Raw genomic sequence first — 20034 nt, 5'->3', positions numbered from 1 at the left:
ACAGAGAGGGAGCAACCTGGTCTGAGATGGAACATTGGAAGAAACAAACGCCCTCGCAAAGTATGGCCTCATCGCATGGAAAACAGTAAAGAAGAGGAATAACTCTGGCAGGAATCCCCAGTTTACTTTTCCCAGATTTGATGGTAGACAAACAGCATCATCCCTTTCTTGCTAGAGAAGGATCCTCGTCCTCCTCTTTCAAGTTGATCTGCTCTTTTTCTTAATCCCAGCCATTCTCACCAGCTTCGAGTCTCGGGTTTTGGAATTGCATGCCTGGAATTCCGGGAAAGGGAATGTTTCGGGTGGCTCAGGTTGACACAGGTGGCATGGAGATTAATTTAGTCTTAATCCAAGCTCCACTTGGTCCCACTAAGATCGCTTGTTGGATCTTGTTAAGAGTAATTGGATCGAGCATGTCTTTTTAGCATGTTCTTGAGGCTCCTCTGTGCTATATGCCATGATGATGAGCATTACTCTACGTGCAGTTCCCCACCAAGGTGGCAAATAAGTCTCCATAAACCAGCAGCTGACGTCGTGTGATCATGAGCATAATAATATATATATGCCTAATGGAAGCTCATTTGCCTCAGAACGATTCAAAAGCTTAAGCATCATTCATTCGTAGGCCTCATACATCGTAATCGTCTCATTCCAATCATGGAGACGAGCTTTAAGTCGAGGAAGACATCTCTAGTTGTCGTGTTTCAGAACAAAGGAAGGGTTCTCAGCAAGATGACAGGCGTCTCAAGCCACTCCTCCATGGTTAACTCATTCCGACGGTGCTGTCACTGAACTTTTAGGTGGTCAGAGACCTACCGCAGAGGAATCTGCAATCCACGAGGGAGGAGGGGAAACAGAAGGCCGAGCTATAGCATCAAATGATGCTTCCCACAACGTTGGGATGTGACACTGCACATATTTTTAGGAGCTCCACTGTGCCCAATACGTGATCTCACGCAGCAAGAGCAAGATCGAATGAGTGTTGTTTCAAGTTCCTCCTATTTGGATTTGCAGGTAGGTCATTCTTTGAAGCATTGGGTTTCTTCCAACATATCTAGGGAGTCTAGCTAGTCTACTTCTTGTGTCTATATGGTCTTTCCTGGCTGGCCCTTTAGCTAAAAGATGATGAATTATATTAAAAGATTAGTGCAAAAGCAGTGCCTTGTATACATGCATATATATACAATCTTAAAGGATCCCATGTCATTATTCCATTGCCTTTGGGTGAAGATGAGAGTTAATTGGGTTCATTGGCAGAGTCCTATAAAAAGAAAAGCACGCTTCTTCGATCACTCATACACTAGAAAGGGAAAAAGAAGACAAAATTGAGAACACAAATTGAAACGGATCAGTTTGCCAACTTATTATATCCATGGATGAAGAAGACGAAGATAAAAACAATGCAAGATAAAGAAGACAGAATTGCTGCATAAATGAAGTATCAGAATACACGGAAACTCCGAACTGTAGGAAAAAATCATAATAAAATGGTATAATAGACAACTCTAAGATAACATAGAATGGCCAAAATTGATCACGAAAGATAATTCGATTTATTTTAAAATCATCTGCACGATGTCCTGATATGGATTGAACACAAAGCACGACCCACAATCAAAGATCTACATAAGGTTGCCAATACAAATCAAAAGTAACCAAAGAACATCTCTGCAGTCGTGAATGTACTCACGTTTCAAGGCAAGCTATACTGTTCTGAAGGTTGAGCAAACGTATCTAATACCGAATACATTGCACATACAATGCACACTAGACTGAAAACAGGGGACCCCAGAATATATCGGTCTGCTGCATCTGTGTATTGAACTCTAATCATCAAGATGTCATTATTAGATGCAATCTTCTACCACGACAAAAAGGGAGAGAAGTTGCATCGAGAAACAAGTGAACGATTTCCTCCCTATCAAAGTGAATGGGCAATCAGTTCTCTACAAACAACTCTTTCGATAATATCCTTGTTAGCATTTAAAGATCCAGGGTCAGCTGAATCTACAAATTAGACCACCTTTCAAACAGTTCCAAACATATGGGAACCAACTATTTGTAAACCCAACTTGAAGAAAAAGCAGCAACCAGGAAATCAGACCATGTAAGTCATGCCCACCTGCATCAGGTTTGTATGGGGAACGCTTAGTGATGCAATACCTCTTCTGCAGTTCCTTCTCAAGAAAGCATAGAAGTAGTTTATAACCAGCTTCTTAATGAACCAAGATTCCTTCCTAGCCCTAATGTCACCATGTCCAAGAAGATAAACTACGCCCGACTCTTTTGCCTTGTGTATGAATGAGAGCTCCCGCTCAAGGCTTTGTCGTGCATCTGTCACAGTTTCATCACGTGGCTCATCAAAGGAAGTGCTTGCTTCTGAGATTGTCTTATCAATACCGCTATAACCAGCCATAAGCGGGACACCAAGAGAATAAACGCTGCCATTAGGAGCTACAAGAATGTTTGAACAAGAAACCTCATTTTCAGAGTCTGTGTCACGATCCTCGTCGCTCTCCAGTGAACGTTCTTGGGCTTCTCTGCGTATGAACTTCTCAAGGCTTTCAATCAAAAGTTGTTCAAATATCAGGTGATGCTCTTTACGCACATCCTTGTAGCCATACCTACATCAAATATCTAAAACTAAGCACACTAGCAGACAAATTAGTGGAGGTGTTGAACAACTGCACTGTGATAGATGGTACAAGTCATCGACTCCTTGTAAGCATAGCATCCATAGGACAGCAGTGTGGTGCATATCAATCAGTGAGCTACAGACCACCAACTGACTAAATGACCAGGGTGAGGTGCCAGAGATATCATCCCTACTTGAGTATATTATAACAATATCATGGAAAGAAGAAAAATAGGACAGCAAATTATGAACATAGAATATGCTGGATATGTTTGCTAAAGAGAGTTTCAATGACATGTAGCTGTTTGAATAACAATAAAATGTTTCTGAAAATTCATAAAAAATATCCATAAATATACAAACAGACAAGAGAACTTAAATCTGACTCAACTCAATTTTTAGTTTGAGTTTAACCAATTTTCAACATAAAATTTTACTGTTAAGATTAAGATCCTTTAGGACTCCTGATTTCATCTTTGTAACTCGATTAAAAAAAATTTGACCTTTCATTCTAGTTTAGGTCGTAGTTGTACAGAACCAAATTCAAGACTAAAGAATCCTCATCTGGTGCATAGACATGGGATCTGTTTCTCACTCGTTGAAGTTCCCACTGATAATAGTTTCCTAGAGAGGACATCAACATCTAAGTCAAGGCACTAGGAGTGCGAACAATGACCAGTCATGGAAACCTTCAGAATTGTCAATGTAGTAAATGCACTAGAAGAAAATAAATATTGTTTTGCAAATTTTAATTGACAGAAGAAACTGGAAGTGTTTTTCATTGTTTTATCTTTGCCACACAGTGTTATCCTAAACTACTAAATATAAACATCTCAAAAGCCAAGTAAATTATTCTCACCGAGCAATGCAACGAAACACGTGAAAACTTTTAGGGCAGACCCGCCTGAAGAGAAACCTTTCTGTCTGTGGCACGACAGGAACTGGCACATATTTTATGCACACAAATATGATCATTGAGTGAATTGCTGGCAAAGTGGTCAAGAAATGACCAAAGATTGCAGGGATTCCTTTGACTAGCTCATTGTAAACCAAGCCAATTCCAGGGGCCCTTATAGTACCAAGGTTGCTACCCAGTTCCATCATCAAATCCATAGAAAGTTTCTGTTTCACTTCAGTTTCATACTTAAGCTTGCTGCCATAGTTCCATATGTACATTATCATAAACAATACTGCTGCAAAAACCAACATCACCCAGCTACCATCTACCACACTACCCAGAACTGAAGAGAAGAAAAGTAGTTCCAACCCCAGAAAGAAAGTCAAGAAGCATAACACAAATACAATGTTGATCTGCCATATAAGAAGCATAATTATAGTTACTAAGATTGTGGTCATAATCATCACGCCAAGCTCAGCAATGCCTGCACAATATGTTTTGTCAATATAGGAAACAAAACAGGAGACATATATGAATGAATGGGCTATTCCGATCAGTAAAAAGGAAAAAAATTCAAAAAATATTTTGGAAAAGGGAAACAAATATATAATGAAATAGGAAGAACCAGTGTTGTTGGAAATATCAATAGTGAGACAATCTCATAATCTTTCACATTTTCTGATCAAAAGTTTCAAGAGGCATTAACTGAAAATTCTTCATTGAGTATGCCACATGGACTCAGGATTCAGGAAGCATATTCCATATAGCAGAAAAACTAATCAAAATGCCAATGACCGAAGGACCATATTCACTAATGACATGCTCTTTCTGACCATGAAGATAAAAAACTCCTAACAATAATTATCATCTAAGCATACGAGTGTAGATTTCTCAAGCTTCCAAAAATTTACCATCTTATTCTATTATTCCGTTTAGGAAGTGGGATGTGAATTCCTAGGAGAGAGCCTCACCAATGCTAATAACTCTTGAGTTGGTCTTGGACTTCTCATCAAACACTTGCTTATATCAAAATCAAGAGCAAACTTTGATCATGGAAGGTATACTACAAGATGTAAGAATGGGTAAATAAGAATCATGACAATCCATCCATCAGAGCATCATAAGAAAACCTTTCCATGTGAACGTCCATATGTTATCCAACATTCAATCAGACTGTACACAGGCAATTATATTCAAAATGGTTAAGAAAGGTGGTGTAACTTTAATCTCAGTGACTGAAAATGAGTTCCAAGAACTATTGGTCAACAACAACAAGAACAACAAGTCTTAAGCCCCAAACGTTGGCTGGCTAACCAAACAACATAGAGATGAAGAGACAAAATTATGGAGAAATAAAAAGTGTGACACATAAAGAGGTGATCCATAGAAAGAGTATGACTACTTGCTTCAATGCATCAGAAATTTCTCTTCTCTCCACCTACATATTACCCATAGCTTTTTTATCCCCAACCAAAAGACATTGTCATGAAGATTATCATCATAATTAAACAAAAATTTAAAAAAGGACCAAAATATCATTTTCAAGGCAAAAGATAAGCAAAAGGATAGGAATAAAGCACCATATGCATTGCCAATCTCATATATGTTACCAAAGGTAGCAACAAATGCCACACAGAAAACCAGCAGAAACCAGTTTATCACTGGAATATATATTTGGCCCATGAACTTCCGAGACGTATGTATGATTTTAAGTCGAGGAAAACAGCCAAGAGCTATTGATTGTTTTATGCATGAAAAAGTTGCTGTTGTCATTGCTCGACTTGCAATTAGCGCAGCCATAGTTGCTATGAGAAAGACTGGCCAGAAAGCTCGACCTGCAATTGTAAATAGCATAGTTATGTCCTGAAAATTTGCCAAACCTTGAAAGCATACTTGTGATATTAAATGGATTTCGACCTAGTTTACTGATCAAAAGTTGTAATGTTGCTCAAAGATTGATGGTGTCATGGATTAGAACATCACAAGTACAAGCAGAAGACAACCTTGCAGATACAAAAGAGTAACAAAGACAAGAAATAGATTGATCTAGCTTCAACTTGCAGATATCAGTTAGAAGAAAGTAATGAAGAAAGGAAATAGATTGATCTAGCTTACTCGGGATAGATGAAAAGAAGACCTGCTGATTTTCCGTAAAATTTTCCATAAGGAATGCAGCCTGACCGAGGTACCCCAAGATAAGGCATGGCAGAACGAGAAACAAAAAGGTGAGCTGCAATAAGGAGCTAAAGTAATCAGAGCATGTAAAAATGTTATAAAATAAGTTCTGAAAGAACAGGAAAGGAAAGAAAAAGAAACAAATTTTCATAGTTCTCAATGCTTTACCTGGACGGATCTAACAGAGAAATAGCAAAGGTCAGCAAACATTGCCTCAGATCCTGAAATGCAATGGCCAAGTCAATCACTTAGCTTGAAGAAATAGTTATAGATAATGTTGAGCAACAAAGAAGCTGAAGAAGGGCTACAGAAGTATTTGTTATGAGTAACCAAGGATTTCAGTTTTTTACTTCACATAATCTCCATGCTATCATATTCATTATACTCAAGTTGCCACATGAGTCATTTTGTCAAGTTATATCAAAATCAGACTGCTACTAGAAAGCACTTCGGATCCTGAACTAAAGAAACTATTAACAAAATAACATGTTTGTTATGGTAGAAAGCTCCAATTCATATTAATTGAATAATGAGTTGACTTTGGAGTACTTAAAAAATGCAACAATGCCCTATTTTTCTGGGATCTTAGCTGACACAGCTGGGAATTACAGTATTGCTGTTGTGTGTTGAATGCAACCAAAAGATATCTTGGTAGAATGCCATTGTCTTGGACAACATTGTAAATATTACATATTCACAAACAGACATCAAACATGGTTCAAGTTTTTTGTTTACTCAAGGTACAGTTGTATTGTACAGTTTAGTTTATATTGGTTCATCCATATTTAACGGAGATAGTCATTGGTTTTTGATATGGCAACAAGCTGGACATGCTACTCAGTGAAGAAGTCAAAAAATGGTAGCATCTAACCGTTTAATGTCATCAAAGACGATTTTGGCTACTAATGAAAGATAGTAAACATCTAATATATCACAACTAGGTTACCTAATTGGACTAAGATCAACAATATTAGTTTATCAATTAGATCCCAACTTGTTCTGATGGAAGACAAACACTGATTGGACAATTACAGTCAACAAATTTTGTAGAATGCATATAATGGACCTTTAATCAGACAGTGAAAATACTATAACTTTACCATTTAAACCTGATGGAAGCAATAAAAACCTAGAACGCTTATTTGGCCATAATAAGTTGCAGTTATTCCTGAGGTACAGATTAGGCATGAAGAATGTACCAATCTATGTCAAACCTCCACTATTGCAACACAAGATACAGTTGCTTTTTCAAGAAAAAATAGGATGTTAAAATAGAACCTGATGACAATACCCAAGACATCGAGTTAATGACTTGTTCTTTTGCGTTAAGTAAATAAGTAAAATTAAAAGATTGCTCCTTACCTGTTGCACAAAGAAGACAACCCCCAAGAGACATCCATGCCTGAGTTGGATTTCTTTGGAAAAAATAGTAGATATAAACAGGGCTAAATGCTCTCAAAACATCTGTTCCATACTTAAAAAGGTTGTAGATTCCAATGAATCCAAGTAAGCAAAACCATATGAACAGTGCAGGACCCACAACAAGCCCAACTTTGCTTGTTCCAAACCTCTGAACACTGAACAGGACAATAAGAGATGCAATTGAAATCATCACCACTTCGTCTGCAAAAAGTTGTAGAGAAAATTAACTATACACACTGATAAATATATCGTAAGAAAACTAAACAGACAAAAAAAAGAGCTACACTTGAATTTCATGCTCCAATCTAAGATTTATAATAATACATCCCTCACCATGGATTATCTTCACAGGCTTACTTTGCCCAGGTGTGTTTTCAGTGAACAAACTACACTAGAAGAATCTGCAAGATCTTGATACATTAACTAATGGTTATCAATTTCTTTAATTGGTGAGGTTAAGGTAAGGGTGGGAAAAAGATCATCCAATCCATCTGACACGCCTAATAAGACACAAATTTGGACTCAAATATCGCAAGTCATGCCTGATAACTAGCTTTGAACATATTTATTCTGATTAAAATAAAACAGCATTGGTCAGAAACTACATTATTGGACTATCTGAGTGGCAATAACCCAATTCTATCAGTGGAGGGCTAATCCAAACCAGCCACATTGATCAATGAGATGGAAACAACCATGTGACAAGACGTATTTTTGTAAATGGCATGGTTTTGGTGGTGGATGGTCTGCATTAATGAATAACGATCCATGTCATCCACAAAAGGTGGCACTTAAATTATGTCTCAAAATCCACATGTGGTATCATCATCTCACCGCATGGGTTATAGGAAGCCCGACACTTCGCACCCATACAATTCACCAACCGTACTTGGAGAATGGTCATCCTCCCATACCCAGCTATGGAAAGATGACTCCTACCTTAGGAAAGATGGAATACCACAAATGGCAATACTTCTTCAATCATGCAAGATTCCTCTTTATGTCTCTCATCACCCCTTTTTCTAACAACAGTTATCCTAAACAGTTAAAAGATTGTAAGAGGAAAGATGAAGCTCAGAAGGCATAGGAGAATTTCAACTTACTCCAACCCAATACACAATGGAAGGCATGAAGCTCAGAAGGCATACAAAAACTTCAACTAACTCCAAGGACACAATGGAAGGCCTTTCATATATGATAGACAACCTTGGACCACATGTACCGTGCACAGATAAAAAAAAGTAATATGGTGTGCGACTAGTGGGCAACCCATGAATCTCACCAGCCACACAGCCTTCTACATCACATATAGTATAGATATTAGATAAACCAGTTAAATTATCACAACATATATCGATTAAAAACTATCAGAAGAATTGCAGGAATATTGAATGTGATCAGTAATGCTCACATTTCACCGGTTGTTAAACAAAAACATTCATATAAAGATGCCTGCATCTGAATAATAGTTATGATCACAAGGTTACCTTGCTCGACACTAGATATTCCAAGCTTCAATCCACTGAAAGCTGACATAACTGCGATCACAAATATTAAATAAAATAATAATATAAGAAGTAACGAAAAAAAAAGACATATTACTAGTTAGGCAAAGCAACAAGATTTTTAGGTTTGTTCTCAAATGTTAGGCAACATGATAGCAGTAAATATGGATTTGAGGAAACTAATCACGCAACCTGACATTGCTGGAGTGACAACACCATCAGCAATCACCATAGAGGTACCGAAAAGAACCAAAATCAAAAGCAGCTTTTTGAGTAATAATGAATTTTCAAGATATTCCTTGATTTTTAGAGACCTTTCCAGCTCCGGCGATGGCACCTTGAGCCTAAAACTCGATATGCGAGCATCAGAAGGCAACTGATTTGGAAGAAGACTGGCCTTTGCATTTCTGCATATCAAAGAATACAAAGCAAAGGTGCCCCCTGCAAAAGGTACAGCATAATGAGAAGACACCAAAATAACCTCCTAGTAAAAAAGGGTTGCATACAATAAAACCCATGCATACGCTCCTAGCATACCTTCGCCATCATCATTGGCCCAGAGGACAACCAAGATGTACTTCACAAGTGGTATCAAGATCAAAGTATATAAAACAAGAGAGAGTGCTCCTAGAACATCTTCCTTCTGAGCGAGAGGATACTTGTTGAACAAAACATCAAAAGTATACAACGGGCTGGTCCCAACATCACCAAACACCACTCCAAGTGTCTGAAGAGCAAGCACTATATGTCTTCCCAGACTATCATCCTGCGCAATCAAGCAGACCGGCTTTAGAGCAATCACCAGCACGAAAATACATATTCCAAAGGAAGGTTTTCTTTAAAGCTGGCCAAATCTAAATCCTCAATTGCCACACTACCAAGAGTTATGCACCATCATTTTCTTTTTGAAGAATCAATTCTTTCATATTCTTTAAAGATAATCAGAAAATATCAACATAATTAATTGCATTGGAAAATATGCTGCACAATAGCCATCAGGATACATTGACATACCAATCAAATTAACATGATAAATTCAAGAAATATCCCAATTTGATGATAAATACCCACCTCAAAATCGTTCCTAGGGGCACCAGGTACCTCGAGAGCCTCGACGTCGAAGGAATCGATTCGGGGGGCGGTTCGGATCAGCCTCTGCTCCACATTATCATCTTCCTCCTCCGACTCCAGGCCCATCCTCTGCGACAACGACTCCCCTTCCACATCCGAATCCTCCTCCTCGTCCCGGGCGACCCATCTGGATTCGGTGGAGTCCATCTTGGCCAGCTGCCCGTACCCCCTCTCCGACCCTTCCGCCATCGAGCTCTGCACCAATTATTTCCCAAACCGAACCCTAATCCATCAGGAACCACATAAAAGATCACCAGGATGAAAATGAATCGAGAGAAGACAAGGAATTAAGGATTAAGACTCTATAGAGAGAGGAAATGGGAAGAAGCATCAGAGAGTGGACAATCGGAAGCGTACTCACGAAGCCGGATATCCAGGGTGGAAAAAATAAATAAATAAAAGAATATTTCGGAGACGGCGTTTACAAGGGAGGCCCGAAACCACGGGCGTTACGAGGAAAGCAAGCCTGTCTGTTCTGAGTCAGGGAACACGGATGAAAACCCACAAATAAAGCTGATACGACAACAAATGAACATATGGCCCACTGGGTACTGAGAGTTAGCGTGCATCCCGCATGGGTCAAGGCAGCTGAGCTACACAGGTCTGACTGCGGTGCTCCCTGACGTGGTTTCGCTAAACGGCCGTCATAGCGGTCATAGTATAGAGATAGAATATAACTAACTAGTGTAATTACATATGTCTTTTGACTAATCGAAGGTTCAAATTTTGTTTCCTAATTATTTATTGCCTACTCATTTCACCTTCCTACCCCTTCCAATTAATTATCTATATACATATATATATTAAAACAAAAGGGTTATTCATATATCGTATGTATTAATGCATGTATTAACGTATTGCAGGTGCAAATTTTTTTGACCCACTATCATCCTTGAACGTTCGACTCCGTGCACTCCTCCCCTGATGGCGCGACGATCTGCTGACCTCTGTCGCCTGCTTCACTTCGACCCCCTCCACAAAGCCTCCTTCCCTTCATTCCTCCGATCTCAGTGCCATCTGCACCTCCGCACCAAAGCCGCTCGCCGCCGCCCCGATGACGACCCCGACGATCGGCACAGGCGGAACGACGCCGGAGGCGGTGGCGAACCTTGGGACCGCAGCTTCCGCCTCGACAAGGGCCGCGGCCAGTACCTCCTCACCAACCCCCGCGTCCTCGACACCATCGCCCGAGTCGCCGGACTCCGCCCCTCCGACACCGTTCTCGAGATTGGCCCCGGCACCGGCAATCTCACCGCCCGGCTCCTCCAGTCTGCCCGCAGAGTCGTCGCTGTAGAGATCGATCCACGCATGGTCGATTCTGTCCTCGCTCGCGCGTCTCGCCTCGGCGTCGACGATCGACTTACGGTACTCGATCCCACGCCCTTAATTTGTTCGTCGTAATTCCTCGGTGAAGTAAGAATAGGAATTTGCTGTACCTTGTTGGGTTGAATGGGAACATGACGTATCAGGTAATCACTGGCGACGCGCTGAAGACGGAGTTCCCAGAGTTCGACATCTGCGTCGCTAACATACCTTACGGGATCTCGTCACCTCTTATCGCGAAGCTTCTCTTCAGTACGAGCAGGCCATCCAGCTTCAGGAGCGCGGTGCTCTTGCTCCAAAAGGAGTTCGCCCGGCGGCTCCTGGCCGTGCCAGGTGACTCGGAGTTCAACCGGTTGGCTGCAAACGTGAGACTGGTGGCCACAGTGGAGCTGCTGATGGACGTGAGCAAGAAGGACTTCGTGCCTTGCCCAAAGGTGGACTCTACGCTGGTGCGTCTCCAGCCCAGGACTGATGTTCCTGAGGTTGATTTGGATGAATGGTTGGCTTTCTCCCGCACATGCTTCAGCAACAAGAACAAGACCCTGGGTGCCATCTTTAAGCAGAAGAAGAGGATCGCCGAATTACTTGGGAGGTCCAAGTCTGAAGGAAGATCTACCAAAGTTTTCATGGAAGAGGAGCAGAATGATAATGGAGCCGAGGAGAATGATGATGACAATCGTGACGATGATGATCTTTTGGAGCAGAATGCATCTGAAGTAAGTTCTTTTAAGGAGAAGGCTGTTGGGATATTGAAGTCTGGGGGCTTTGAAGGGAAGAGACCTTCCAAATTATCCAACGAAGAATTATTGCATCTGCTACAGCTTTTTAATCAAAATGGTGTTCAGTTTCGATAGCTCAAGTTGAACTTATTTGGTCCCATTGTGTTTGATTACAAGCAAAAGCAATTCCCAGAGCAGCTGTCTGCTCTATTTGTGGATAGATCTTGTGATATAACCAGCATTATAAGCTCCAGACTACCTGATTACTTGTACTCACATGGGTTACAAAGAGTCAACAGAAACGTTTTGTGAGCTCTGACTTATGCCACTGATATGATTCAAGGAGTTGCTTGTTGCTGGGAAAATGAAATGAATATTCTCCAATTTATTGGAAGTCTTTCTTCCGAGGATTCAGCAAAGCTCAACGTGAAGTACTCTGTTTCTCTTCTATCCACAACCCTAGGTGAAGGCAATCTTTAAACTGCAGATACCATCATGTTATACGTCCAGAACAACTGACAAGCCTACTGCCTTTTCTGTTATGCTAGAAGCTGATGCAGAACTTTTGACATTTGATGTCTCTCTAATATGTGATCCTAAGCTTGTTGTTGCTGAAGTACCAATATTTAGATCATCGCTCAGTTGACTGCAGAGATGTACGTATCTATTTCACTTTCCATGCTCAAATTGCAAACGGATGTTGGAGTATGACTCATCAATTAAGGTATCAGCATTATGTTTCATAGCTTTCTGAGTTCTCCTAGAAATCAAGAGGTCTTTACATAATATTGGTTTAGCAGTCTATGCATAAGAATTAAAACCAATCACTCATTAAGTGTTGATTAATATGGATGAAATAGAGAAGGGCTCCATGAAGCCAGCTCTTGCTTTTTGATTGATAGGAGTGATCCAGGTTCCACAATTAGGATTACAAAAACCTTCACGTTTGTGATGAGACTTGTTACTTAAGTTATTCTCTAATATTTATAATTGTGAGATTGATGCAAGAGGCGCTGTCATTGTTCTGTTATGAATGTTTGATGATTAATGCTATTTTGTGATATACTCAATTTTAACTGTGTGGTCTGCTAAAGGATTTCCCACATCTGATGGTCCTCTCACAATGGCAATGTCATTTGACTGGATAGTAAGTGAAAAAAATTGCATGCAATTGGATACTGCTTGTGCCATGGGTGTCTATTCAGTCACTAATCACTTGAACTAGTAGGACTAAAATCAAAATCAATTTTTGGAGGAACTATAAATGCGTGAAAACTTCCAAACATTACACAGTGTGCCTCATGTAATACACTTGCCCACCAGAAAAGGGTTTTATGCCACAGACATCATGGGGTAAAATGACTGCTTCCTGAAAGCCAATACTATTATCTGATAATTATTTCCTTAGAAACAAAAAGGAGCAACTGGTTGATTAAAGCATTAACATAAATTTAATAGAGAATAAAATTGTAGCATTTAGCTCATAGTGCACACACACACACACAGGTAAAACAGGCAGCATCTTCCTCTTTCCTGTATGAAAGCTCTGGTATTGCTTCCATGCTAATCATGTCCACCTTGATGAATCTGAAGTTGTTTAATTTGCAGATGAACCTATCCAGTCTTTTCCGCAATGGCCTGTTGTGCATTAACATTGGGTTTGACTTGGTATCGGAAGTCCATCCTTTCTCTTCAAGTCTCAGCTCACTCCAAGCATCAAGCCAACCATCGTGCAGAGGGAAAGGGCCATCTAACTATTAATCTGAGTTCATATCACCACCAAATATAACATTGGGTGCATTTGATAGAAGATTAAGAGCCATTTTAGTCTGTGTTAGACCCTCCATACTGTGCATAATTGGTGGTATTGGGCTCTCCAGATGGCTAGTTGCAAGTTGCAACTGTTAGATTCTGACCCATGCCAAATCAATCTCAGCTGCTCAAAGCTCTCTTCCCATGGAGGAGTTTGGAAAGCGACCACAGTAGAACCTTTTGCCAGGTGACTTGGTCAACTACGAGAGGTTAACAATTTTTATTTTTAGCATTAGCGTTATCAATAACGTTAGCACATTGTCAATCAAACATAATTAGTTTGCTATTAAGCTCACAGTTCAACTTTACCCTACATATTTTATTTTATGCCAGACTGTGTTGCAAAAAAAAGCAAAGGAACCAAAAGGCTAAGCCTACTTTCTGGTGGTTGCTTGTAGATGTTTTTGTTTAAATCTTGATCCCTGCATGCAATGTAGGAGCTTAGATATTCATGATCACCCTGTAGATTCATCACAAAAAGATACAGCAGGAATGTAGCATATATATAGACCCGACAAGGAATGTATCTGTTCATATAAATGTGATCAGTTGACTGGATGATCTACTTATGCAATGAAAGAGAAAAAGATGGATCCAAAATTTTGCAACTGATTACTTTGAGGTACAAATGTCAAACAATATAATATGATATATTTTAACAAATTAAAGAAAACAACAAGGATTCAATGACTTAACAACACACATGCACGCATATTCCAGATATGAGTATACCAGCATGCAGAAGCATCTTATGTTTGCTACCTCTGATGAAACTGAACAGTGATATGCTTTCCACCAGGATGAGCTCTGAGAGATGTCATAGATATTTTGTGAGACTTCTTGAATTAGGTTTATCACAGTTGAGAATAGGTGTTAAGCAGATGTTGTGTTAATGCAGAAGCTTTAAGACTTGCAGGAGTTGGTGATACCTACATCTGGAAGATGTTGCAGTATCAGGCGCCTAATTGCTTTCATTCTCTCATGCAGTTCCAGTTCTTCATTGAACCAGACATTGTAAGTCATGACTTTCTCTATTCCGGCACTAAGATCTTGGCTTTCCAATGTCACAAGTAACATCATGTTTACTTATTTAGAAAGATGCAGATGATAGTGATTGTACTCTTGGTTTGTTCACTTGCAAACTTGATTTCATAATCAGAACTTTAGTAAGAGAAATTTTACTGTTAGAAATTTTGGAACCGATTTTTCTCAGGAATAGGAAGTTATGAGATATGGTATAAAGAAATCCACCAGTGGTTGTTAATGTCATTTGTTCTGAAAAATAACCTAAAATCATAACTAAGCAAACCTTTCTGAAGGGAAAATGGAGTGAATAATTATTCAAACTTGAACCGATGATTATTTCAGCCTGAAGTATTTGCACCCAACAACATATCAACACTTGTTTTTAGAACAACTTGGCTCTCTATTGTAGTCAAATGTCAAAAAATAATCTGAAGAAAAAGTAGCTGAGAAATTTCTATCTTAGATAAATTCTGTGAATGAACTGCAAGATCATGTTCTGATCCCTCCAGGTCTTTTATACTGATAATATACCTTTAGGGGTTTCTTTGAAAAACAGAAAATTTTGTTTTCTATATATCCTTGTAAGGTTTGAGAAATGACATATATCATGTATTGATATTCCAACTATTTGGCATCAATTACATGAATTTTAGTATAGTCTAAGATAGTATTTATCCTATGCATATGTCATTCTTATTAGTATCCATCTAGAAATAGTGAAGATAACTGTTCTGAGGATAGGATAAAAGAAGTCTATACAATATTTGAAATGTTGCTAATGCTTTTCAAGTATGAGATTTACACGATCTCAACATAAATTAGAATTTTCAATTAACAGCAAACTTACAGCAGCTAAAGAAAGTTAACCATATGTCACATATGAAAATTCTTTTGTTACATACAAAGAATTACTCAAAGTAGGTGGAATAAAAATTGTGGAATTAATGTTGTTTGATAACGATGCATGTGCATAGAGATGGGTGCATAAGTGAACACCTTGTATGCCCATGCACCCACATGGTCTTAAGCTTTAATTAGGTAGGTAATGGGACGGTGTCTTTGAGCTGAGACATTCACATGTTAGTCTACGGTTCTTCCTTGCCCCATGATCATGTCATGCAAATTGGACATTATTATCACCTTCCAAGATGACTCTGTCACACCAACTTCATATTCTTTTGGCCACCACCTTCCATAGATAGACTGACATAAATTGCTGGAAGAAGGATTTTGATCACTGCCTTTTCGCATCAATCAAATGCGTTGATTAAGTAATAATGCCTATGCGCGTAGAGCCTTCTCGCTGCTCTGCATACTCATGCCACGATAACAATTTGATCGTTTCTCGCATGATACTTTCTAATATACTAACATTATTTCCTCTCCTTTCTGCGATTGAGTGGTCGTCATACTTATTTTTAGAGATCTTATGCATCCAAAACTTTGGGATTCATACGTTCGTGAATTGAACTTCGTTAATTGCTACTCCCATCTCACTGAGAAACCACCGTGACAAGACGCACATTCATTGCAGATGATGCCAGAACTGTTGTTCAAGAAGTCAAAAAGACCAGCTTGGTCTCTAAGAAGCAGCAGCAGCAGCAGCAGCAAAGTCTGAAAGCATCTTTGCCAGATGGCACTACTCGCAAGGAAGGATTCCATTTGTCAGGTGAAAGCATTCTGGGAATTCGGTGGGTTTTCCTCCAAGAAGGTGAAATATTTACGCATCAAATCGTTTAAATGAAGGAACTTGAGATCTCGGTGAATCACAAATGCATCCCTCTCACCACCAGCTAATTCCCTTCCTTGTTTTTTTCCCCCAGCATCAGCCGCTGACAGCTCATATCAGAGTGACGACTCCATTGACAGACGGATAGCACTTTCCTCTCCCTTCTCTCTCGTTGTCTCTGCTGCATCTATATCATGGTCATGGATCGAGAGTTGGGCTGCATGCGGTTCTCTTCTCTCCTCACTCACCTCCTTTCTGTGCAGCAGTCAGAAGGAGCCGTTCCTGCAGCAGCATCCTATTGCTAGTTTTGAGGATGGGAAAGAGTCGCCTCTTGGCCTCTTTCCTCTCTCTGCTGCTGTTGCTGCCTTCTTGCGTGCTGGGGGACAGCCCATACAGGTTCTTCACTTGGAACGTGACCTATGGCGATATCTATCCTCTCGGCGTCAAGCAACAGGTCTGCTCTTCCTTCCTGTCATGCTTCTTCCTTCTTTGGTCTCGTTGGCCTTCTCTGGAGACTGAAAGAGACTGCTCTTCTTTACTTGTGGAACCGACGCAGGGGATTTTGATCAATGGGCAGTTCCCGGGGCCACAGATCGAGGCCGTCACCAACGATAACCTCATCGTCAATGTATTCAACAGCTTGCCGGAGCCCTTCCTCTTTTCCTGGTTACTCCTCTCTACCATTAGTCCTCTCCCTTGTTTCATCGTGACGCACCATATCTTCCGTGTCTCCCTGTCTCATGTTTGGCTTATTGGTTTGACTGGGGATGCGTGCTCGACGATCTACCAGATTATTTCTTGTTTCTTTGAATCAGACCGGACGCTTTTATGGTGATAAATGTCGGTGTGTGGGATCTAATCTCATATCGCCAAGAGCAAGATCTGAAGGTCAAAAGTTTAAGGAGCTTTTAGTTCCTCTTTTTGGTGGCTATCTTGTGTCAGGTTCTGACCTGCAGAAAGGTTGCCTAGTCTGCTTTGACTCAGCTCTTAGTTCCTCTTTTTAGAGAGAGAAATCTGACTTTTGATTCAGCTTCAGTTCATCTTCTGTGCATCTGTCTCGTGCGTCGAACCTGAAAGTCTTACTCTGTTTCCATCATATATTCGATGATACCGATTTAAGACCTGTTTAAGGATATCATTGGTCTTCTTCTTACAGGAACGGAATACAACAAAGGAGAAGCTCGTGGCAAGATGGTGTTTATGGCACCAACTGCCCCATCCCCCCCGGTGGGAACTTTACGTACACCATGCAAGTGAAGGACCAGATCGGGAGCTACTTCTACTTCCCCTCGCTGGCCTTCCACAAGGCTGCCGGTGGATATGGTGGCATCAGAGTTCTAAGCCGCCCATTAATCCCAGTGCCTTTTGCACCTCCGGCCGCCGATTACACTGTCTTGGTTGGCGACTGGTACAAGGCTAACCACACTGTAAGCATGCATCTGCTGACACTCGTACTCCTCTTCTTCATGTAGTCAGTCCACTTTGATGATCCTTCCCCACTTATCTTTTTGTGTTGTTTAGGACCTGAGAAACATATTGGACGGTGGCAAAGATCTTCCCTTCCCTGATGGTCTTCTAATTAATGGCCAAGGATCGAATGGAAGCGCATTTACTGTCGATCAAGGTACCTGTTCTCATCTCTGCATCGATCAACATAATCTTGTAGCAGTTCATTTTCTTCACCTAAAACTCCTCGTCTTTAAGGTAAGACGTATAGGTTTCGAGTATCGAACGTGGGGGTGGCAACATCACTGAACATAAGGATTCAAGGGCATGCATTGCTGTTGGTGGAGGTGGAAGGATCTCACGCCCTCCAAAACACATATTCTTCGCTCGACATCCACCTCGGCCAGTCTTACTCCTTCCTCGTCACGGCTGATCAGCCACCCATGGACTACTACATCGTCGTTTCGACGCGATTCACCACCACCGTGCTCTCCACCACCGCCATCCTCCATTACAGCTACTCCGACGGGAAGCGGGTCGAGCCACCGCCGGGCGGGCCGACTACTGACATCGAATGGTCCCTCAACCAGGCGAGATCGATCAGGTATATATCCTCACACTGTCGTTACACGTCAAATTGTTCCAATGATCAGGCATTCTCACATTTCTTGTGCATCCAAACACCAGGTGGAACCTGACAGCCAGTGGACCGAGACCCAATCCCCAAGGCTCTTATCACTACGGCTATGTGAACGTCACAAGGACCATCAGGCTTGCCAACTCTGCACCGGTCATCAACGGCAAGCAGAGATATGCCGTCAACAGTCTCTCCTTCATTCCAGCTGATACGCCCCTTAAGCTAGCGGACTTCTACAACATCTCCGGAGTGTTTGAACTCGGAAGCATTTCAGATATCCCCACATCCGGGCCTGCTTCTCTTCGAACATCAGTCATGGCGGCCGATTTCCGAGCTTACGTCGAGATCGTGTTCGAGAACTCCGAGACCAGCGTGCAGTCTTGGCATATCGATGGATATAACTTCTGGATCGTCGGGTAAGAACTGCTGCTGCAACATACGATCTGTAAGATTGATTTACCTGTGATTCTGTAACCAAAGGTGACTTGGAAATGGCAGAATGGATGGAGGGCAATGGACACCGGCAAGCAGGGATAGCTACAACCTAAGAGATGCAGTATCTCGTTGCACTGTTCAGGTACTATGACATTTATGCTTAGATACAGTCTTACTGGTTTGCTGAGAAGTATACACGGCATTCATTCCGGTGGGTCTGCTGCTGATGATCGCATGCGATTGCAGGTGTATCCCAACTCATGGTCAGCTATCTACATGCCTTTGGACAACGTGGGCATGTGGAACGTCCGATCGGAAAACTGGGTTCGCCAGTACTTGGGTCAGCAGTTCTATATCCGCGTCTACTCTCCGGCGAACTCATGGAGGGACGAGAATCCAATCCCGAGGAACGCCCTTCTCTGCGGCCGGGCGTCAGGCCGTCGAACGAGGCCACTCTGGTGAAGCACAAGCACAGGCATCTTCGCTGACACGATCTCTCTTCTCTCTCTTGCCAGCTTCTTCCATTGATTTCTTCTTGGATTTTTAGTTCTTACTGTTCTTTGTACTACTTCCAATCTCTCTCAGTCATCTCAAATACTATGAATCTCCGATTATTTCAGTGAGATCTAATTGAATCTGTGTATGATCTGCATTCATGTGATTATATCAGAACGCAGGTTAGGCAAAGAAAGCAAGCATTGCTGCATGCAATAAATGCCAGCTCGAAAACTCACGCATATGTCTCGCATTTATCTGTTTTTGTAGTAGATAAAGATGTTGCAGGGCAAATGGCATCTGATTGCCCCTAACAAGCGCGGAGATAGAACCAAAAGGAAATGCAATGCCATTGCTTTTCCTCAGTTCCGGAACTGCACAACCCATAAGTAACAAGAAAATGAATCCAGATTTTGATCTAAAAAAATTCTTATTCACTTAGTTTGAATGCAAATAAAGGGAATCAAATTTCAGGCAAATGACTTCTCTAATCATGCAATCTGATCCACATCGGGAGCTTTTACCGTTCTTATTATACGTTATGAACTACAGCTGCAAGCACAACTATTCGGGGTTTTGAACTGCGTTCTTGAACCGGAACGGACCGGCCAATTGCCGATCCCGTAACGGATGTTGTCGTCCCCTC

General features: G+C 41.0%; 3 protein-coding genes across 4 annotated transcripts; 2 read left to right on the top strand and 1 right to left on the bottom strand.

The window, feature by feature from the left end:
• Positions 1-1530: 1530 nt before the first annotated feature.
• LOC135583852 (potassium transporter 7-like) lies at positions 1531-10127 on the bottom strand. The gene is made up of 10 exons (XM_065121611.1): positions 9707-10127; positions 9173-9401; positions 8828-9076; positions 8618-8668; positions 7071-7331; positions 5877-5929; positions 5649-5763; positions 5114-5368; positions 3495-4017; positions 1531-2624 (listed from the first exon to the last, which is right to left on the bottom strand). The coding sequence occupies exons 1-10, from the start codon at positions 9953-9955 to the stop codon at positions 2099-2101; spliced, it is 2511 nt and encodes an 836-aa protein (XP_064977683.1). The 5' UTR covers positions 9956-10127; the 3' UTR covers positions 1531-2098.
• A 495-nt stretch (positions 10128-10622) lies between these two features.
• LOC135619516 (ribosomal RNA small subunit methyltransferase, mitochondrial-like) lies at positions 10623-12475 on the top strand. Its single transcript, XM_065121610.1, has 2 exons — positions 10623-11131; positions 11236-12475. The coding sequence occupies exons 1-2, from the start codon at positions 10691-10693 to the stop codon at positions 11941-11943; spliced, it is 1149 nt and encodes a 382-aa protein (XP_064977682.1). The 5' UTR covers positions 10623-10690; the 3' UTR covers positions 11944-12475.
• On the top strand, positions 12377-19512 carry LOC135619514 (L-ascorbate oxidase homolog). Of its 2 annotated transcripts, none has more exons than XM_065121609.1 (12): positions 12377-12532; positions 13417-13807; positions 14537-14634; positions 16181-16357; positions 16470-16829; positions 16932-17041; positions 17532-17802; positions 17897-17999; positions 18080-18425; positions 18509-18874; positions 18957-19035; positions 19140-19512. In XM_065121609.1, exons 5-12 carry the CDS (start codon positions 16689-16691, stop codon positions 19353-19355), a joined length of 1632 nt encoding a protein of 543 aa, XP_064977681.1. In that variant the 5' UTR covers positions 12377-12532; positions 13417-13807; positions 14537-14634; positions 16181-16357; positions 16470-16688; the 3' UTR covers positions 19356-19512. The 2 variants fall into 2 exon arrangements, with proteins under 2 accessions (XP_064977681.1, XP_064977680.1); XM_065121608.1 differs by having other exon boundaries at positions 14519-14634.
• The last annotated feature ends 522 nt before the right edge of the window (positions 19513-20034 follow it).

This window comes from Musa acuminata, chromosome BXJ2-8 (assembly GCF_036884655.1).
Source record: "Musa acuminata AAA Group cultivar baxijiao chromosome BXJ2-8, Cavendish_Baxijiao_AAA, whole genome shotgun sequence".
Taxonomy (NCBI): domain Eukaryota; kingdom Viridiplantae; phylum Streptophyta; class Magnoliopsida; order Zingiberales; family Musaceae; genus Musa; species Musa acuminata.
Note: the sequence above shows the minus strand (reverse complement) of the source record. Positions and strands in the feature narration are given on the sequence as shown.

Bases quoted from the DNA above. Each gene is read 5' to 3' on its own strand.
- LOC135619516 (XM_065121610.1), top strand. From the start codon at position 10,691: ATGGCGCGACGATCTGCTGACCTCTGTCGCCTGCTTCACTTCGACCCC. The intron at 11,132-11,235 runs GTACTCGATCCC...ATGACGTATCAG, and splicing joins GCGTCGACGATCGACTTACG to GTAATCACTGGCGACGCGCT.
- LOC135583852 (XM_065121611.1), bottom strand. From the start codon at position 9,955: ATGGCGGAAGGGTCGGAGAGGGGGTACGGGCAGCTGGCCAAGATGGAC. The intron at 8,669-8,827 runs GTTGCGTGATTA...TTGTGATCGCAG, and splicing joins TGTCACTCCAGCAATGTCAG to TTATGTCAGCTTTCAGTGGA. The intron at 5,930-7,070 runs GTAAGGAGCAAT...ATTGCATTTCAG, and splicing joins TTGTCTTCTTTGTGCAACAG to GATCTGAGGCAATGTTTGCT.
- LOC135619514 (XM_065121609.1), top strand. From the start codon at position 16,689: ATGGGAAAGAGTCGCCTCTTGGCCTCTTTCCTCTCTCTGCTGCTGTTG. The intron at 17,803-17,896 runs GTAAGCATGCAT...TGTGTTGTTTAG, and splicing joins GGTACAAGGCTAACCACACT to GACCTGAGAAACATATTGGA. The intron at 18,875-18,956 runs GTAAGAACTGCT...TGGAAATGGCAG, and splicing joins TATAACTTCTGGATCGTCGG to AATGGATGGAGGGCAATGGA.